General features: G+C 44.5%; 1 protein-coding gene across 1 annotated transcript in view; it reads right to left on the bottom strand.

Annotated features, from left to right (window-relative positions):
- Positions 1-302: 302 nt before the first annotated feature.
- LOC140188027 (cyclic AMP-responsive element-binding protein 3-like protein 3) overlaps positions 303-18,499 on the bottom strand; it is a 53,447-nt gene continuing 35,250 nt past the window's right edge. Inside the window, exons 6-10 of the mRNA XM_072243923.1 lie at positions 15,814-15,920; positions 14,612-14,680; positions 12,764-12,848; positions 9,106-9,202; positions 303-4,798 (exon numbers count right to left, since the gene is read on the bottom strand). Coding sequence (XP_072100024.1) covers positions 4,449-4,798; positions 9,106-9,202; positions 12,764-12,848; positions 14,612-14,680; positions 15,814-15,920 — 708 coding nt within the window. The 3' untranslated portion in view covers positions 303-4,448. The remainder of the gene's footprint in view (positions 4,799-9,105; positions 9,203-12,763; positions 12,849-14,611; positions 14,681-15,813; positions 15,921-18,499) is intronic.

The raw sequence follows: 18,499 nt of genomic DNA, 5'->3' as shown, positions 1-18,499 counted from the left end.
CTTACTGAATGGTGGAGTAGACTAAAGAGGCAGACTAGCTTCCTCCTGTTGCCAGTCATATATTGGTGCGTATATTCATTGTTCCCTAGGTTTCTTGGAAGTCCAAGACTGAATCTGAAAGTTTAATAATTCGTATCTCATTCCTCCAATCACTGTGCCTTAAGTAGCAGTTGCTGACGACCAGTCAATATTCAGAAGGACACAGCAAGGCTTCAAGTGATTTCTGCATGGTGAAAAGCATTGAATCCTGCTGCTTGTAAAGGGATAAATAACTTTGTCATTTTGACAAAGAAAGAGGAGATTTAAAGTGAAGGTTTATTCTGATTGTTGACAATAATCCAGAAGATCTGAAGTAATTGATAATTCAGTAATTCTTTTGCAACTAGTACTGACAAAAATAATTTTTCCCATTAAATCACACCTTATCACATTTTATAAAATATATTTATCATCACTCATACAATGAATTACTGTAAAATGCAAAGAAATCATTTTGTACTCCGAACAAGCTGACACAAAGTAATTAGGGTGCGTCTGTGTTGGCAGTGCTAGTTATGAGAATAACTTTGGGCAGTAGAAGTCCTTGATCTTGTTGATCACCTGAACACATAATAAAACATCAATTTATAACTGAAAGGATTGTTTTAGTACCTTGCTGGTGTTTTAGCATGCATTGTTAGTTCAAGTAATTGGGCCATAGATTCTTCAGGGCATGTGATGAAAGTCAGACCATCCACTAAAATAATGTCCTGCATGGTTCATGAATAAGAGAAGTTAATGAGACTGCAGGTGAGGCAGGAGAAGTTCTGCAGCTCCTCACCAAGGAGATGTGCCTATTATAACAATAGGAACCCCTCCTGACAAAACAAATAGGCAGAGAATAGACCAAAGGGAAAAAAGCAGCCAGGAGCCAAGCCTGAGGTGTGTTCCTCGCAAAGGAGGAGACAAAGATCCACGGATGGGAGGTAGGCACTTGATCAGGAGAGTGGAGAGAAGCCTGTCAAAGTTGTCAGATGGGAGGGGGTCAAACTCAAACCAACCTTAAAGAGATTTGAATTTTGTTAAGTAAGAGTCTGAAGTGTGAGTATGTTTGAATAATAATTAGAGTAAATGAAGATTATAGAAGCAGATCTGTATGTGTCCATGCTGCCGACGAGTATGCATGAACTAATCCTACCATCAGCACTCAGCTTTCCGTTCCATGACACGTTAAATACTCAAGAACATACTGCACTTCTTCAATATTATGAGAGTACTTGCCTGCACCGGTTCCAGATGTCAACACGTGCTGGGTGAAAACCTTCTTCCACAAAAGCCCTCTGACTACCTTGCCTCTTATCTTAAGCTGCATGCCATGTGGACAGACACCTCTGCTAAGGCCAACTGCTTCTCACTGTCTACCCGACCTAAACCCCTACCTCTGCCAGGTCCCTTCAGTCATTATTACTCTAAAGAAAGCAAGCACAGCCTTTCTGGGCTCTTCATCATCCACAATCCAGCCTAGGCAACATCCCAGTGAGTCGCACATGAACCCCTTCCAGTGTCATCGTGTCTTCCCTCTAACATGGCCACCAGAGCTGCACAATATTCCAACTGCACTCTCAGCAATGTTTTATTGCGTTGTAACATGACCTCCCTGCTCTTATATTCAATGCCCTGGTTAAGGAAGGCAAGCATCCTAAATCTGCCTCCACCACGTTATTCAGCTGTACAGCAGGTTCAGGGATCCTTATACTTATCATTGGGGTGGTGGAGTCACAAGACCTTTGGTCCATCAAGTTCAGTCTAAACATCAAATGCCCATTCACCTCTCCACTTATTCTCCCCTCATTCCCACCTACTCCCACTGATTCCTCCATTAGCACATCATTTAGGATATGGGAGAAACCAGAGCACTGGGAGAAAAGCCACACAATCACAGGAGGAACATGCAAACTCCACACGGTCAGCATCTGAGCTCAGGACGGAACCCAGGATGCTGGAGCATTGAGACAATAACTCTACTAACTGTCCTCACAGTACACGAAGGTGCCCCTGTCCCTCAGTACTTCATAAGACCCACCATTCATTGACTGTTCCTTGATCTAATTAGCCATCCCAAAATAATCACATCCTCCAGGATTAAATCCATCTGCCTATCTTGCTGTAACAATGTTGTTCTGTAGCCTGTGACTACTCTCCTCACTGTCAACAATGCCAACTTTTGTATCATCTGTGATTTACCCATCCTATGTCCTACGTTCACATCCAGATTATTAATGGATAGACATTAATAATCTGGATATGAATGTAGGAAAGATCCCAACACCAGCCACCACATTAATCACAGCTTTCCAATGGAAAAAACAACAACTCACAACCCGTCAGACTCTGCTTCCTATGACTAGGCCAAGTTAGGACCCAGTTTGCGGATTTGTCATGGATGTGGTCAAATAGGACTAATGTAGATCGGTACAGTGTGGACATGGTGGGATGTTGCACCGCCCTATGATTCCAGGACCAAGGCTCCATAACTCATTGTACTTTGTTTGATAAATGTCAGTGTTAGAGTGGGGCTGAAATTGGGATGACTAGTACTGTGCACCAGTGTCCAGTGCTTGCCCAGAACATAAAGCCTATTGCTCCCCATGTATCCCCATGCATGGGCACATCTATCCCTTCTCACTGGGTGTTTGTTAAGTAGCAGCACACACAGTTCCACAAACCGTTTAAGTTTTAAAAGGGCTACAGCACCTGAAACAAGTTGTAAGCACTTTACACGCAGTGAGGTGTTCCTGGCCTGAGGTGACTACCTTCCAACTGTCAGAGGCCCAGCCATTGGAGAGCTTATTCCCACTGACTTTGGTTTGAACAGAGTGAGGGAATGCCTCACTCAGTCGATAAGTCAAGGGCAGTCACTCTCACTCACCTCTGAAATTCAGCATCACTTCCCTGATTGGACCAGAGGTTTGACTAGCACTGAAACCTAATGTGAAGAGTATTATATTCCAGGTTCTATCCTCTGGTTGGGAGGAAGAGGTTAATGTTTTTTTTTTAAATCCATGAATACATTTTTAAAAAACTGTGGAATTTTAATGATTTGTATTCAATCTGATTGCTGCATGAAAATCTTTTGAAAATATTCAACATCACCCATTAAAATCACAATTAAAGCCAAGCGCAAGAATAGGAACAGGCCAGAAGTAGTAAAGGGTAGCAGAGTTCAGGAGAGAGGGGGGAAATGGTGAGGTGCGGCTGGATGGTGGCCAAGGAATTCGGTGGAGGGAGGTGAAGAGTATAGGAAAGTGGAGGTGAAGATGAAGTCCGGATAGGTAGGAAGGTTGGGATGGATGGGATTGGAGGGATTGATGGCAAGGAGGGCTGCATGGGAGAATGGAGGATGGGATGAGGGTGGACAGGAGAATGGACATGGATGGGGTGAGATGTCAGGGTAGGTGGAGGTTGGTAATGAATGGTAGGAGGGTGGTTGATGAGTTGGGGATGTAGGGGAGAGAATAACGATTATGAAGGGGAGTATGGTGAGGGGGAGTAATAGATGTTGAGGTGAAGATCTGCAACTGGGTCGTGAGCAGGAGTGAAGACCAGAGTTAATTGTCCTTGTACCATGCACAGAAAAATCATTCAGGAGAAAGAGATTGGTATAAGCAACCTCCACAATTTACTTGCCATTTTCCATGTCAGAGGCAGCCCGCCTGCTTATGTAATGACCGAGCCACCCGTCCACCCTCACACCGCCCTCCATTCTCCCACGCCGCCCTCTTCCCCAACTGAGTAGGGGACAGCCCTCCTTCGTCTGACAGCCACCAGGGAAGGGGAGAAACGGTGTCAGTGCTGGGGATGGATTGAAGTGACTAAAGATGAATGAGAGCTCAGTCTGACATGTCAGAAAGGAGAGTGAGAGGGGTCAATCGCGATTGCAAATAGTCAGGAAGAACCTTGCTGTCCTAACACAGCTGATCCTGTCTCTATGTCAAGAAAAAGTGGAAACAGGGTAACCAAAATCACACAATGGTCCCTGCACATGAGGTGCTTTCAGCTCCACTGAGCATTTGATTGCTTCAAGAAGATCAGACAATATAATGAGTGAGCCATTTGTGCCACAGGCAGCAACAAGCTGGGAGACAGACTTCCTTTGTCTGACAGCCCACCAGAGAAGGGGTCAGACAAGATGCGAAGCCAAGATTGCCACAGCAATATAATTAAGATTAGCATTTACTTCTTAAAAAATATACAAATTGTAGTCATATAAAACCAAAATATGGAAGATCAACATATATATTTGGACTACAAAATAGTTAATTTGGAAATGTGAAGCTGCTTCTAATGTGGAGGGAAATCTGGTAGAATATATTCTGACAGAAAGATATGAATCTCACTGGTATGCTCGAAGCCCAGTCAGCCAAATTAAAATGTCAATTAATAAGACACTCCACTTAATTCAGAAACCATTACATTTCATCTCCATGGTCAGGGGTCAGTCCAGAAGAGCTCGTTTCAGTCCAGACAGAATGGCTGTGTCCTGTCGTGTGGTGGTCAGGGTCAAGCTCTTGCAGGAGTATGACATCCTTGGAAGCAGTGCCATTCCTCAGCGAAGTGACTGCTCCATCGGTGGCAAAACTGCGAATGATCCCAGTGAGTTCTTTACCATTCTCTGTCTGGTCCTGCAGGCTGACACCGCCAATGCTCTCCAAGCTCAGTTGTTCACCCCAGTCCTGGTTCTTCTCTGCTGAAGCGCGGGGATTAGCCAGCACCTGGTGCACACGGGCCGACTCCACGTTGTGCAGAGACCTCGAGAATACTACAAAGCAAATACATACTTTGGTAACCCACACCCACAGGAGGAAATACACCAAATAAAAACAGGGCAGGTTTTCATTGATGTGGCTTTTCTTAATGGTCTAAAATGACTTACAGCTCATTAAGTGTAGTCACAATGCAGGTAAAGTGGGGGTTAGTTAGCTCTCACAACAGGCAATCTCCAATTTCAAACCCCACACAAAAGATCACAGATTCGTAGAGTACAGAACTAAAACAGGCCCTTTAACCTACGGCATCCATGCCACCCAAAATGGTGGCTGCAGCACAAGATGGTGTCAGCTTGGAATGTGTAATACCTTGAAGATGGGCTTAATGCACGTTCTTGAGGTGAAATACTGGTGAAGAATGCCACTTTGCAGTCTCTCTCTCTCTCTCTCTCACACTCTCTCTAAGATATGTGACAGGGAGAGGGTTACGAGAGATAAAATGGTATAGGCTGGTAACACAACAGGATGGAAAAGAACAGCAATAGGAATTATATTAGGGTTTTGAAGGGTTAAAAAAGGACAACTTTGTGCAAGTCAGAATCTTCTCTTAGGATGGGTCATGACCAGTACTACTGGGGTGAGGGGATGGTGGGGGTGTGGAGTGTGTTTGTGTGTGTGTGTGTGTGTGTGTGTGTGTGTGTGTGTGTGAGAGAGCGAGACAGAGAGAGAGAGAGACTGGGGTGAGGGGTGGTGAGGGTGTGGGGTGTGTTTGTGTGTGTGTGTGTGTGTGTGTGTGTGTGTGTATATGTGTGTGTGTGTATATGTGTGTGTGTGTGTGTGTGTGTGAGAGAGAGAGACAGAGAGAGAGAGAGACTGGGGTGAGGGGTGGTGAGGGTGTGGGGTGTGTTTGTGCATGTGTGTGTGTGTGAAAGAGACTGGGGTGAGGGGTTGGTGAGGGTGTGGGGTGTGTTTGTGTGTGTGTGTGTGAGAGAGAGAGAGACTGGGGTGAGGGGGTGGTCAGGGTGTGGGGTGTGTTTGTGTGTGTGTGTGAGAGAGAGAGAGAGAGAGAGAGACAGACAGAGACAGAGAGAGGCTATAGAAAGGATCCCTCCAACATTGAATGAATCAGTTCATTGGTAAGTATTACTTTGTTCTTTTCTTTATGGTATTAAGTATTCTTCTTCCTGTCTGTATTTTAATGTTTTTATAACTTTAATAAAGTAATTTCTTATAACCTTTAACACATGTATAGTTACTACCCATGCACCTCCTTTGTTTGTCAATACCTTTTGTTGAATCAGGAAGAACAAGGAACGAAATCTCAAAATACATTTGCTACATCTACAATAACTACATTGGTTCATATCCTTCTCTACCTTGCCTACTGAAGCACCTTCAATTACTCCAAAAGACTGAGGTTTGGTAAAATACTGAAAGGCTTTTATTCGCTGTACAATACGACCTCCACAGTGAGTGTCTGCCCCCGGACTGAGGGGGAGGGCCAAGGCGAACACCTTTATACAGGACTCTGTGGGAGGAGCCACAGGGGCAGTCAGCAGAGGGGTGTGTCCAGACAGGTAACCGAGTTACAACATATATACATGGTTTACCACACCTATGCAAGTCCCTGTCTAAATGTTTCTCAGATGTGTTGGTTTCTGATTCTATCATCTCCTCTGGTAGTGACTTCCAGATATCAACTACTCTCTTCATAAAAACTAAGACCTCAGATCCCATTTATAACTCTTTCCCCTCACCTTAAATCTCTCCCCTCTTATTATTGATACCCCTACCAGGAGAAAAAAGATTTTGACTTCCTATCGTGCCTGTGCCTCCCACAATGATATACACTTCATTAGGCTCCGTCACTTCAGGAAAACAAGCCCAGACAGTCCAGTCTCTCCCCATTACCCAAGTTCTCCAGGCAACATCCTGATTAATCCATTCTAGTGTTGAGTGGCATTTAGTTGCAACAAATAGAGGGAAGGTTCAACCAAGTAGACATCGATGGCCTGTTGGACACTCCTTCAAGTAAGAAGTTTATGGTGAGTGCAGGACCTGGGGCGAGTCCAGGGCATTCATTGTCTGGTTACTAATGACGAGTGGAGTCTAATTCACACCTGGAGAGAGGGACGATGCTTTTAGATTGGGGTAAGTCCGGAAAATGGACAAACTGTAGGCTCAAGATGGCCTTGGGATCAGAACCTAATATGTTTTTACCCAGGGATAGTGGTTTGGTGGGGCAGGAGGTGGAGCAGATGAGATGCAAGGTCAATACATAGGACATTGTTTCATGAGGTCATGGGAGGAGAGTGGAATCCTGAGGAGAGCAAGTAGATTAAAACAAAATTAAAAGGGACCTATTGTACCAAGTCCCCAGAACCAGACAGAGGCAGTTCCAAGAGGTCCCAGCACAGAGAACAGTAAAAATCATGACTGTTCTGATGTCAAACTAGAGCAGCTCCTCAGAATAATGTGGATGAGTTCCCAGGGAAAGACTCGGATTCAGACTCATTTATTTGTACATTGAAACAAACAGAGAAATGCGCCGTTTATGTTAAACAACCAGAAACCTACATAATCTGAGGATGTACTGAGGACAAGCCGAAGGAGTCGCCACAGATTTCACTGCCAATGTAGCATGCCTGCAATATTCAGCGGAACTCTACTGGGATAGAGACTCCAGTGGGAATCTCCTCACTGACACAAGAGCAAGTCAGGAAATGTCCAGGTGAACTTCCAGAAAGAAACTGCAAAAGCTCACTCTCACCTTCATGATGCAAATGTAGCATATAGACACAAGCACTGAATAAAACTATGCCACATTTCCAAACCGAATGGCCAAACCATTTTGTGAATTTAGCTTAAGGATATCCCCAGGCTATCAATAGATCATGGGCACATCCTTCCGCATCTTCAGGAGGTTTTGCCTCAAGAAGGCAACATCCACGAAGGGTTCCTACCATCCAAGCCATGCCATCTTCTTGCGTTTACCAACAGGTAGGAGGTACAGAAGCCTGCCGTCCCTCGTGACCAGCCGCTTCCCTTCAACCATTCAGTTCTTGAACTGAACAGCAAAACCCTAATCACTAAAGTTTAGTAATACTTTGACCATTTTGATTACTTTAAACTAAAATGGACTTGTATTAATTGTGTTCCTTCATGTAAAAATTGTGTAGAATTTACGATACATTTTCTCTTGCAGATACTGCTTAAACGATACTATGTTCCTCTGATGCACCCATTCACCCATGTACAGGACAGTAAACTCAACTTTAACTTTCATTACCATCCTGCCCTCATTAAAGTAGTGTCAGAGGAAGTTTGGTGCCCACTATAGGAACAGATGAAACCTTAATTTGAGGTACCGAATTCAAAAGACAACATCTCTCATTGGGAGTAGTCCCTCAATGCTTTTCCTTCAATATCAGCCTAGACTTTAATGCTCAAGTTTTTGATGTGAGGACAATACCATTCTGTCAGAGATCTAGGTGTTACTAACAACCAGCTGACAGGTAATTAAGAATCAGCAGAGAAATGGATTCCATTGATGCCCTAATGTGCAATGATACAGCAAGGCTTCAAACAAACCTCTTTGTCACATTCTCTACCTCCAATTCACTGGAGAATATCCTGAAAGTCAGGAATTTCTGCAAAAGAGGATGGACCACTCTTTTCCATCAAATTAACCCTTCAACCAAGCTTTTGGAAATCTGCCCCAATATCTCATTTGGTTTAATCAAGTTTTGTCTATGAGGCACCTCCTGGTTAAAGGCATTATCAATATCCACACTACCAATGACCTGACAAGGCTAGGGACAAATGAGTTTACAGGCAAAGTCTCTCAGTCTCTCAACAGCATCTGCAGAACCTTTTGTGTAAGATTCTCCTGAGGGGCTTGTTTTAACACCTCTACAAAACCTGCCTGAGCCATTCCCTGTGCAGGGTGTAATGTCAACTTTTGATGGTGGCCAAAATTAACCTGCATTGATTTCAGTTTCCTAAAGGCAGATGAAGTTAAAATTGGTTCTCCAGTTTCAGCTCTTTGTGGAACATGGAAAAGAACAGTCATCACCTTGTTGTTCCTGAATATGAAATCTTTCTCTACAAATATATTTTTATTAACTCTTTCCTTATGATGGGTTTCTCATGCTCAGACTATTGTCCTTCCTCCCCTTAAAGTTCTCACATCATTGGCTGAGTCAGAGATATGAATTAGGTTGAGACAGATTCAACACAAATGTTTGTTTAGTGACTCCAAATTCCAGCATCTGAAATCTATTGTGCCTCTGCCAATGTGTAGTGTTGGAGTATTAGTCAAAGCAGCCAGCATTACCTTGGTCTGGGTCCTGTTACTAACCTCGTATGGGAGTGTAGTCGCCTTCATTTGCTCCCTGACTGGAGCTGAATGAGGTGAAGCTAGGGAATATGATCAGACTGAAGGACAACACCAGCACCTGGAGAGAGAGAAGGCCAGAACTGACACCACTCACATTAACAGCACAGAGCACTCCTAAAGAAACACACAAAACACTGGAGCAACCCAACACCCATGGAGAGAAATGGGCAGCTGGTGTTTCAGATTGTGAGCCTTCATCTGGACTTTGGACTTATCCTCTACCTTTGAGCCACATGTTCGCTGGACTCTGTCAATGAGCCTTTTTCCTCTCTGCCTTTGTCAGGTCATTCACCCCTTCAGTTTTGGCAGATGAACTGAAGTTCGGATGTTTCATTCTGACACTGCCGTTGTGTGTGTGTCATGAGCACTCAGCTCACTACAAGTGACATCCCTTTAATAATCCATCTCCTCATGAAGACAGGGTTATTCACCCTGCTGGCTAAAATTCTGGGGGTTACATTGCATAAACCAGTGCTCCTAGCAGCCACACTCAGTTGTGCTGATCTGCCTGCAGGGTCAAATCTCTGACAAACTGCAAATGTGGCAGAACCAAGATTTGTTTAACCACATATTCAAACTTTAGCAATGGTGGAGTTCAGTAGGAAGCTGAAAAGCAGGACCTCTAGGGTAGCAATCTCAGGATTGCTGCTTGTGCCACGTGCTTGCGAGTGCAAGAATAGCCTGATCAGGCGTGTTAATGTGTGGCTGAGAGGCTGGTATAGGGGGCAGGGCTTCAGATTCCTGGATCATTGGGTCTTCTTCTGGGGGAGGCACAACTGGTACAAAAGAGATGGGTTACACCTCTACCCAAGGGGGTCCAATATCCTAGCGGGCACATTTGATACAGCTGTTAAGGAGGGTTTAAACTAATTTGGCAGGGAGATGGGAACCGGAGTGATAGGGCTGAGGAAGGGGGAAAACAGAAATAAATCAAAGGCAGAGTGAAACAGAGATGATAGAAAGGACAGGCAGGAGATGAAGCTTAGTCATAGCCAGTGGGGTGAGTTACAGGGCAATAGAGGCATGGTGCAGTTAAAACAGAAAGCAACAAATACTGGGCTGAAAGTGTTGTATTTGAATGCATGCAGAATAAGGAATAAAATGGACGATCTTGAAATTCAGCTACGGATTGGCAAGTATGATGTTCTGGCCATCTCTGAAACTTGGCTAAAGGATGGCTGTCATTGGGAGCTGAACGTCCAAGGATATACGGTGTATCAGAAAGGTGGGTTAGTAGGCCGGGGAGGGGGGGGGTGGTGTGGCTCTGAGTACAAGAAATAATATTAAATCATTAGAAAGAGATGACATAGGATCGGAAGGTGTAGAGTCTCTATGGGTTGAGTTAAGAAATGGCAAGAGTAAAAGGAGTTTTATGGGAGTTGTATACAGGCCTCCAAACAGCAGCCAGGATGTGAATTACAAACTACAGCAGGAGATAGAAAAGGCATGTCAGAAAGGCAATACCATGATAATCATTGGGGATTTTAACATGAAAGTGGATTGGGAAAACCAGGTAAGTACTGGACCTCAAGAGAGAGAATTTGTAGAATATCTAAGAGATGGTTTTTTAGAACAGCTTGTTGTTGAGCCCACTGGGGGATCAGCTGTGCTGAATTGGATGTTGTGCAATGATCCAGAGGTGATAAGAGCGCTTAAGGTTAAGAAAACCTTAGGGAACAGTGATCACAGGGCAGTGAAGCGCGGAAGATTTAAAAGGACAGAAATCCTGCTTCGGGTTTAATTCTGAGAAGGAAGTCTGAGAATCGGAGTGGGAGTGCGGAGGAAGCCATTTTTGAATTTTTTGGTTTTTTTCCCATCGGCGTTCAGAGAGGCGGGACTGCGCAGGCGCGTGACGTCGGGCAGTGAAGCACAAAAGATTTAAAAGGAACAGAGCCTCATACAGCGGGCAGCGTTGTTTGCAGGCTGCGGAGTGAGCCGGGAGCAGAGTGAAGGCTTAAGGGCTTTGGCTGAATGAGCTTAGGCAGAAATGGGCGAGGCAAAGAAGGTTTGGTATTCATTTTTTTGTTGTTATTTGAGGAGAGGGGCAGTATGAGGGTGAGGGCAGCTTGTTGTTCTCGGTGCCGGATATGAGAGGTCCTGGAGTCTCCCAGCCTCCCGGACGTCCACATCTGCACCAGGTGCGCCGAGATGCAGCTCCTAAGGGACCGCGTTAGGGAACTGGAGCTGCAGCTCGATGACCTTCGTATGGTCAGGGAGAGTGAGGAGTTGATAGAGAGGAGTTGCAGGCAGGTGGTCACACCGGAGTCACGGGAGGCAGACAAGTGGGTCACAGTTAGGAGGGGGAAGGGGAAGAGTCAGGTAATAGAGAGTACCCCGGTGGCTGTGTCCCTTGACAATAGGTACTCCTGTTTGAGTACTGTTGGGGAGGATAGCTTACCTGGGGGAAGCGACAGTGGCCGTGCCTCCGGCACAGAGTCTGGCCCTGTAGCTCAGAAGGGCAGGGAAAGAAAGAGGAGGGCAGTTGTGATAGGGGACTCGATAGTAAGGGGGTCAGATAGGCGATTCTGTGGCCGCAGTCCAGAGACCCGGATGGTAGTTTAAGAGAGACTTAGATAGTTTAGGGGAATGGGCAAAGAAATGGCAAATGAAATACTAAGTAAGAAAGTGTATGATCATGCTCTTTGGTGGAAGAAATAAACGGGCAGACTATTATTTAGATGTGGAGAGAATTCAAAATGCAGAGATGCAAAGTGACTTGGGAGTCCTTGTGCAAGGTACCCTAATGGTTAACCTCCAGGTTGAGTCGGTGGTGAAGAAGGTGAATGCAATGTTGGCAATCATTTCTAGAGGTATAGAATATAAGAGCTGGGATGTGATGTTGAAGCTCTATAAGGCACTTGTGAGACCACACTTGGAGTATTGTGTGCAGTTTTGGGCTCCTTATTTTAGAAAGGATATACTGACACTGGAGAGGGTTCAGAGAAGATTCACGAGAATGATTCCAGGAATGAGAGGGTTACCGTATGGGGGACGTCTGGCAGCTCTTGGGCTGTATTCCCTGGAATTCAGGAGAATGAGGTCATGGAAACATTCTGAATGTTAAGAGGCCTGAACAGATTAGATATGGCAAAATTATTTGCCATGGGAGGGGATTCTAGGACAAAAGAGCACAATTTCAGGATTGAAGGATGTCCATTTAGAACAGAGATGCAGAGAAATTACTTTAGTCAGAGGGTGGTAAATCTGTGGAATTTGTTGCCACGAGCAGCTGTGGAGGCCAAGTCATTGGATGTATTTAAGGCAGAGATAGATAGGTTCTTGATTAGCCAGGGCATCAAAGGGTATGGGGTAAGGCAGGGGAGTGGGGATGACTGGAAGAATTGGACCAGCCCATGATTGAATGGAAGAGCAGACTCGATGGGCTGAATGGCCTACTTCTGCTCCTATCTCTTATGCTCTTAACTCAGCAGATCAGGCTCATTTCTCATTCATTCCACTGCAGTCAGTGGAACTGAATATTGGAGGAAGTCTCCAATAGGTGGCCAATGCACCTCCTCCTTCTTCACCACCCTGTCTTGTTTTACCACTCTCTGCTGCCACACATTTCACGTGCAGGTGCTGTGCAAACACGACTCTTGAGATCATTTGACCCGTTTACCATAACACAGGTGCTCGTCTGTGCAGTCTTGCCTGTAGATTGCATGACCAGGGCTTGGAGTTTTCTCAGCTGCTGCAGCAGTGTCCTGTTGGAAGGAAGTTGTGTTTAAAATATCTCCAGATTTTAGTGTATGCAGTTTCTTCAACAAATGATAAATGGTTCAGAGTTCCAGGAACACACAGAGACAGACCAGAGCAAGCAGCAGCACTGTTCAAGGGCAATGATTCACCTGTAAATCCACAGACCCCAAACACACCACCCCACCCCCTGAGTCTTCGATACCTCCTGGGTCAAAGGCACAATACACCCAATATAGTTATTCAATTATTTCTATTTTAGTTGAATTAACTGTTGTGATCTGCCCTCTTATTTTTATTCACAATATTTATGCAGATATACAAGCCTCAGAATATTCCACAATATTTTTGCTGAAAATCAGATTTTTATTAAAGCTGATTGTGAGTGACTTTGGGAATGTTTAATACAGCAACAAGGTCGGTATTTATGGTCATAACTAGGGCAAGAGAGCGACAAGGGTGTGTTTATAATGGGAGAACAATCTGATGGGGCCTTAAACAGTGTTGCCCTCAATTTCTCTGGGTCTTTGATCACTCCACACACTCCCTCAGAACCTCTGCACCTAAAATCCTCCCCAACAGGAGTCCTCTCACCAGAAGGCCCACAGAAATTTAAGCTTGCGACCATTCTTAGGGTAGTTAGAGAAAGACAGTAAACGTCTGCTTTGCCAGTAATCCCTGTACCTGGAAAAATGAACATTATCCACTCTATTACACTGGTTCACGACTCCAGTTTTCCACAGGGTTCTATGTCATTAATCTTGTCTCATTATACAAGACAAAATCTAAAATCCTGCATCCTAGTTGGTTAAAAAAATTTTTTTAATAGATTCTATAAGCTCAAACCCCAAAGTACTTCTCTCAACTTGATTTGACCAATTTAGATAAAGATTATTGTGTTGCCTTTGCTGTGTGATTCCGATCTCAGATGATTAATACTCCCTCCAGTTGTACACCTTCTGTTATCTCCATCCCCCATGAGTTCTGCCTTCATAAGATGTCTACTTGTGCATCCATAATATTCCCTGGCCTATCCTCTGCTGAAATTTTCATCGACAGCTCTCCTGGCTGGACCCATTCTGGAAGTAAAGTTCATTCAAAACTCTACTCCTCATCCCCTATCTGGCACCAAGTTCCATTCTCACATGACGTGTAGCTGGGTTCACACACACTGGCTCCTCGATCCCCTAACCTCCAAATTATAATCTCACCCTTCTATTTAAATCCCTGACTGTTCTCGTACCTCGCTTAGCTACACATTATTCTCTACAGTCCTTGCCTGTATGTTGTGAGTTCAGTATTGCTACCTACTACCTTCATCTCTCCACTGGGGACTAAGTTTCATAGTGTATAGTTCTCTCCGTAAACCTCTGCTGCCTTGAGGCTTGCCTCATCCTTTCAGATTCCCCTTATAACCCACAAAATAGACCAAGCTTCTGGCCGAGACTCCGAACACTCTCCATAGCTTCTCAAACATGTCTGTCTCTTGGTGCCCCGTGGAGTCTTCCTGTGCTTGTAAAGTTGTCGTTGTTTTACTTGGTACTTAACATTAATAGTGAGAGGAAATAAGTTTCAGCAAAGTTCGTTAACGTTGGAAGACACTAATCTTACCAGTGACAGGAAGGTACCAGAGGGATACAGCAAAATGTTGGCATTATAATCTAGTCCCAGCCACGTACAGCAAGATCCTGGGGTTGGCAGGGACTTGTGTTACCATCAGTAGTTGTGTACAGGCGCGTGTAAGCTACATACAGCCGAGATGACCACTCACATGTTCTGCTTCTCCAGATGCAGCACCTTTCTCTGCAGCTCATGGTTTTGGGTTGTGCAGGCAGCCATCCTGAAGCGAAAGAGAAACTCATTGGTTCTGATGTAGGTCTCCTTGGTCAGACACAGAGCAGGGGCTGGCCTGGAGCACTTAGTATTGGATCAGATGCAGAGCATGGCATGAACATGGTCAGACACTTAGCATTCCAAGTGTCCTGGATCAGAACAGACCTGCTAAGAGGGTTCTAGTCCTCCCCACCCCTTAAACCATTCTCCTTGGACGCCTGCCCTAATCTTGATCTGCAGTTTGGTGTCCTTTCTCCGTCTGATAACACTCCTCTGAAGGGTCTTAGTTTTACTGCATGAATTATTATTATTTACATTTAAAATGGTGCTTTTATAGTGGAGCAACACACACAAAATGCTGGAGGAACTCAACAGGCCAGGCAGCCTCTATGGAAAATAAGTACAGACTACGTTTCAGCCCGAAATGTTGACTGTACTCTTTTCCATAGATGCTGCCTGGCCTGCTGAGTTCCTCCAGCATTGTCTGTGTTGCTCAAATTTCCAGAGTCTGTAGATATTGTCTTGTTTATGATTTTTATAGCAGATCTGAATCCACACAGCAGCCTCTCAACCAAGCTCCAGAGCCAAATTTTATTTACTTGATACCCAATCTTTTTGTACCCCCCCAAACCCCTCCTGAGGATTTTAGATGGAGGGATGATTGTTCTTGCCACCCCTTATACCGAAGGCACAGAGATGGACCCCAGAATTCCCACCATCGAGTAAGCGGAGATCCGCCAGTCAGCACAAAGCATGCTGCTAGTCGGGCTCAGCACCAGCGTAGCTGATATGTCCGGGCAGTGCAGTGGTATGTCAGGTAGAATTGTTGCCTCACAGCTGCTGCAACCCAGACCGTGACTGTTGTCTATGTGGAGTTTGCACGTTCTTACTGTGAACCGTGTGGGTTCTGTCCACCTGCTCCAGTTCAGACGCCCACCACCGCATTACAAGGCATGCTAGCTTCATTGGCCACTGCAGCACCAAGTATGACAGTGAGTGGTGGAATCTGCAGGGATTTGTGGAAGCTTGGACAGGAAAGGGATTGGTGTGGGATAAGTCTAAACAATGCTTGGTGCTAGCACAAGCTAAGTGGGCTGAAGGGCCCATTTCTATGCTGGATGACTCCAGGTCATCCCTTACCTGTTTTCTAGGCCATCAATATACTCCTTTTTCTTCTTGCGGCTCTCTTGGGCAGACTGTTTGTTCCGGATCTTCCTCCTAATCTTCTTCAAAATCCGTTCTTCTTGCTGGCATTGGGAAGAAAACTCATCAATTTGTCAAGTTGAAGACAGTTATAGAGAAAGGGGTTTTGAAGGGGAAGGGGTGAGAGAGTGATGGGGAGAAGGAAGGAGAGGTGGGGAAAGTAAAAGAGCGGAATGCAAGACGTGAACTGAAAAGGTAAATTTTGGAGAGCGAATCTGTGGGAGAGAGCTGGAAGTAGGAATTGAGAGTGGGAAAGGAAAACAGCTGCAAGTATCTGAAGTAGAAAGTTGGCAAACCACAGAGAGCACAGGAAAACAGGAAGATATTTGCACACTGTTTTGCTTGATTCTTTTCATTTATTTATGTGTTATTCATTATGTATTTTATATATTTTTATTATTTTTCATTTATAAATTGTATTATTTGTTGTATTCTTTATCTACCATCATAAAGCTTGTTTTAATAAATATGTGCATATTGCATACGTGAAATATATAAAAATAGTAATTATTATATGATATGAATAAATTATGATGATGATGACATTGACTCAGGCCTGAGAGGCCAGTGTCGGGCATTTTCACGCCTTACAAGGCGCAGATCGGAAGGCTGTGTGGTTTTTGACTAATTTAGTTAATCAAAAACCTTAATCACTGCTTGCCATCTTTTAAGCATGATTCAGGTACCAGTTCAACCCAGCGGCTGAATCAGAATCTGTGTGAAAGAGGGGCGATAATGGGCATTGGACCTCTGGAAAATAATAGTGAAGAGGTAGTAATCAGGAACAAAGACACTGAATAAGTATTCTCTGTCAACCTTCACTGTGAAAGACCTCAGCAGCATACCAGAAGTTCAAGAGAGTCAGGAGGCAGAAGGCTCTAATACTAAGGAGAAGGTGCATGGGAAGTTGAAAGTTTGAAGGTAGGTAAGTCACCTGGACAAGAGGGATTACGTCCCAGATATGAAAGAGGTGACTGAAGAGATTGTGGAAGAGATTCTTTCAAGAATCACTAGACTCTGAAATCATTCCGGGGTACTAAAAAAATCACAAATGGCACTCCATTCTTTAAGAAGTAATGGAGGCAAAAGACAGGAAAATGTAGGCCAGTGAGCCTGACTTCAGTGGTTGGGAAGACGTTAGAGTCCATTATTAAGAATGAAGCTCTACTTGGAAGCACATGATAAAATAGGCTGAAGTCAGCATGGTTTCCTTCAGTGGAAATCTTGGCTGACAGATCTCTTGGAAATCTTTGATAAAGTAACTTGCATGGATAGACACAGAAGAATCAGTGGATGTTGTTAGGGTAAGGGATTTCTTCTTTTATGTTACTGCTAAGGCTAATAAAATGGCTTCTTTATTATGTTATAATAAAATGGCTTCTCTGTAATGTTAACTGCTAAGTTAATGGTAGCAGCTTGTTTGGGTTATAATTACTGATTACGGGAATTGTATTCACTTGCTAACCAATTGGGATAGATGTTATTCTTTCTTGTGTGTCTGTAAGCTATTGTTTTTGCAGGCTTTGGGGAGAAGGCGCGATGGGAACAGAGAGAGGAGTTGTGATGAGAGAGATGCTGTAAAATGGGCGAGGAACAGACCCAAGAGGGAGTCCGAGGCCCAGGGTCTTTGGCGAGGAGAGGAGACGAAGACAGACTCGTGCGGAGCGTTTTGTCGACCACCAAGGGTGGTCCCATTCGAGGGTCGGTGGAGTTTGGAGGACATCAACTGCAGGAAAGGGAGACTCAGTTCTATAAGAGCTCCAATGAATTATTGGTGCACAGAACTGATAGAGTTACTGACTTGGTGCCTTCATTGTATTTGTTTCTACTAACTCATCAGCAAGAAGTGTAATCGTTTAACTGCATATGGTGTACTGTCTGTTATTTGGCATGGTGTGGTACATCACACAGCATCTACACCAACTTAATTACCCATTTTGGCAGGGCCGAAGGCTGCTCCCCCCTAGGTGAAAGCGAGCTGAGTGAGCCTGAGGCTTACCAGGGGGCTACATTTACTTAGATTATCAGAAGGCCTTTGACAGGGTGCCACACCTGAGGCTGCTAAACAAGATTAGATCCATGGACACACTCTCAACATTTCAGAACAGATTCTTCCTTCTGCCATCAGATGTCTAAATGGACGATGAACCCATGAACGCTAACAAGAGAAAATCTGCAGATGCTGGAAATCCAAAGCAACACACACAAAATACTGGAGGAACTCAGCAGGTCAGGCAGTGTCTACAGAAAAGAGTACAGTGGGCATCTCGGGCCGAGTCCCTTCATTATGAACACTCCTCAGTATTTTATCACTCTCTTTTTGTGCTATTTATGGGCTGAAGACCCTGTTTCTGTGCTGTAGTGTTCTGTCACTCTATGATCCGTAAGGACATCAGAGATTATGGAGAGAAAGCAGGAGAAAGGGGTTGAGAAGGAAATTCAATCAGCCATGATGGAATAGCAGAGCAGACTCTATGGCTGAATGGCCTGGTTTTACTCCAATTCTATGCATGTTATTACCTAGAAATTGGATGCAAGCTGGGTGCTCGGTGCTGGTACAAGATTAGAACCCTCCAAAAATAACAGTTGAGGAATTGATGAAAGAGCAGTGGAGGATTTTACA

Source organism: Mobula birostris, chromosome 26 (assembly GCF_030028105.1).
Source record: "Mobula birostris isolate sMobBir1 chromosome 26, sMobBir1.hap1, whole genome shotgun sequence".
Taxonomy (NCBI): Eukaryota; Metazoa; Chordata; class Chondrichthyes; order Myliobatiformes; family Myliobatidae; genus Mobula; species Mobula birostris.
This window is presented reverse-complemented; position numbering and strand designations above follow the sequence as displayed.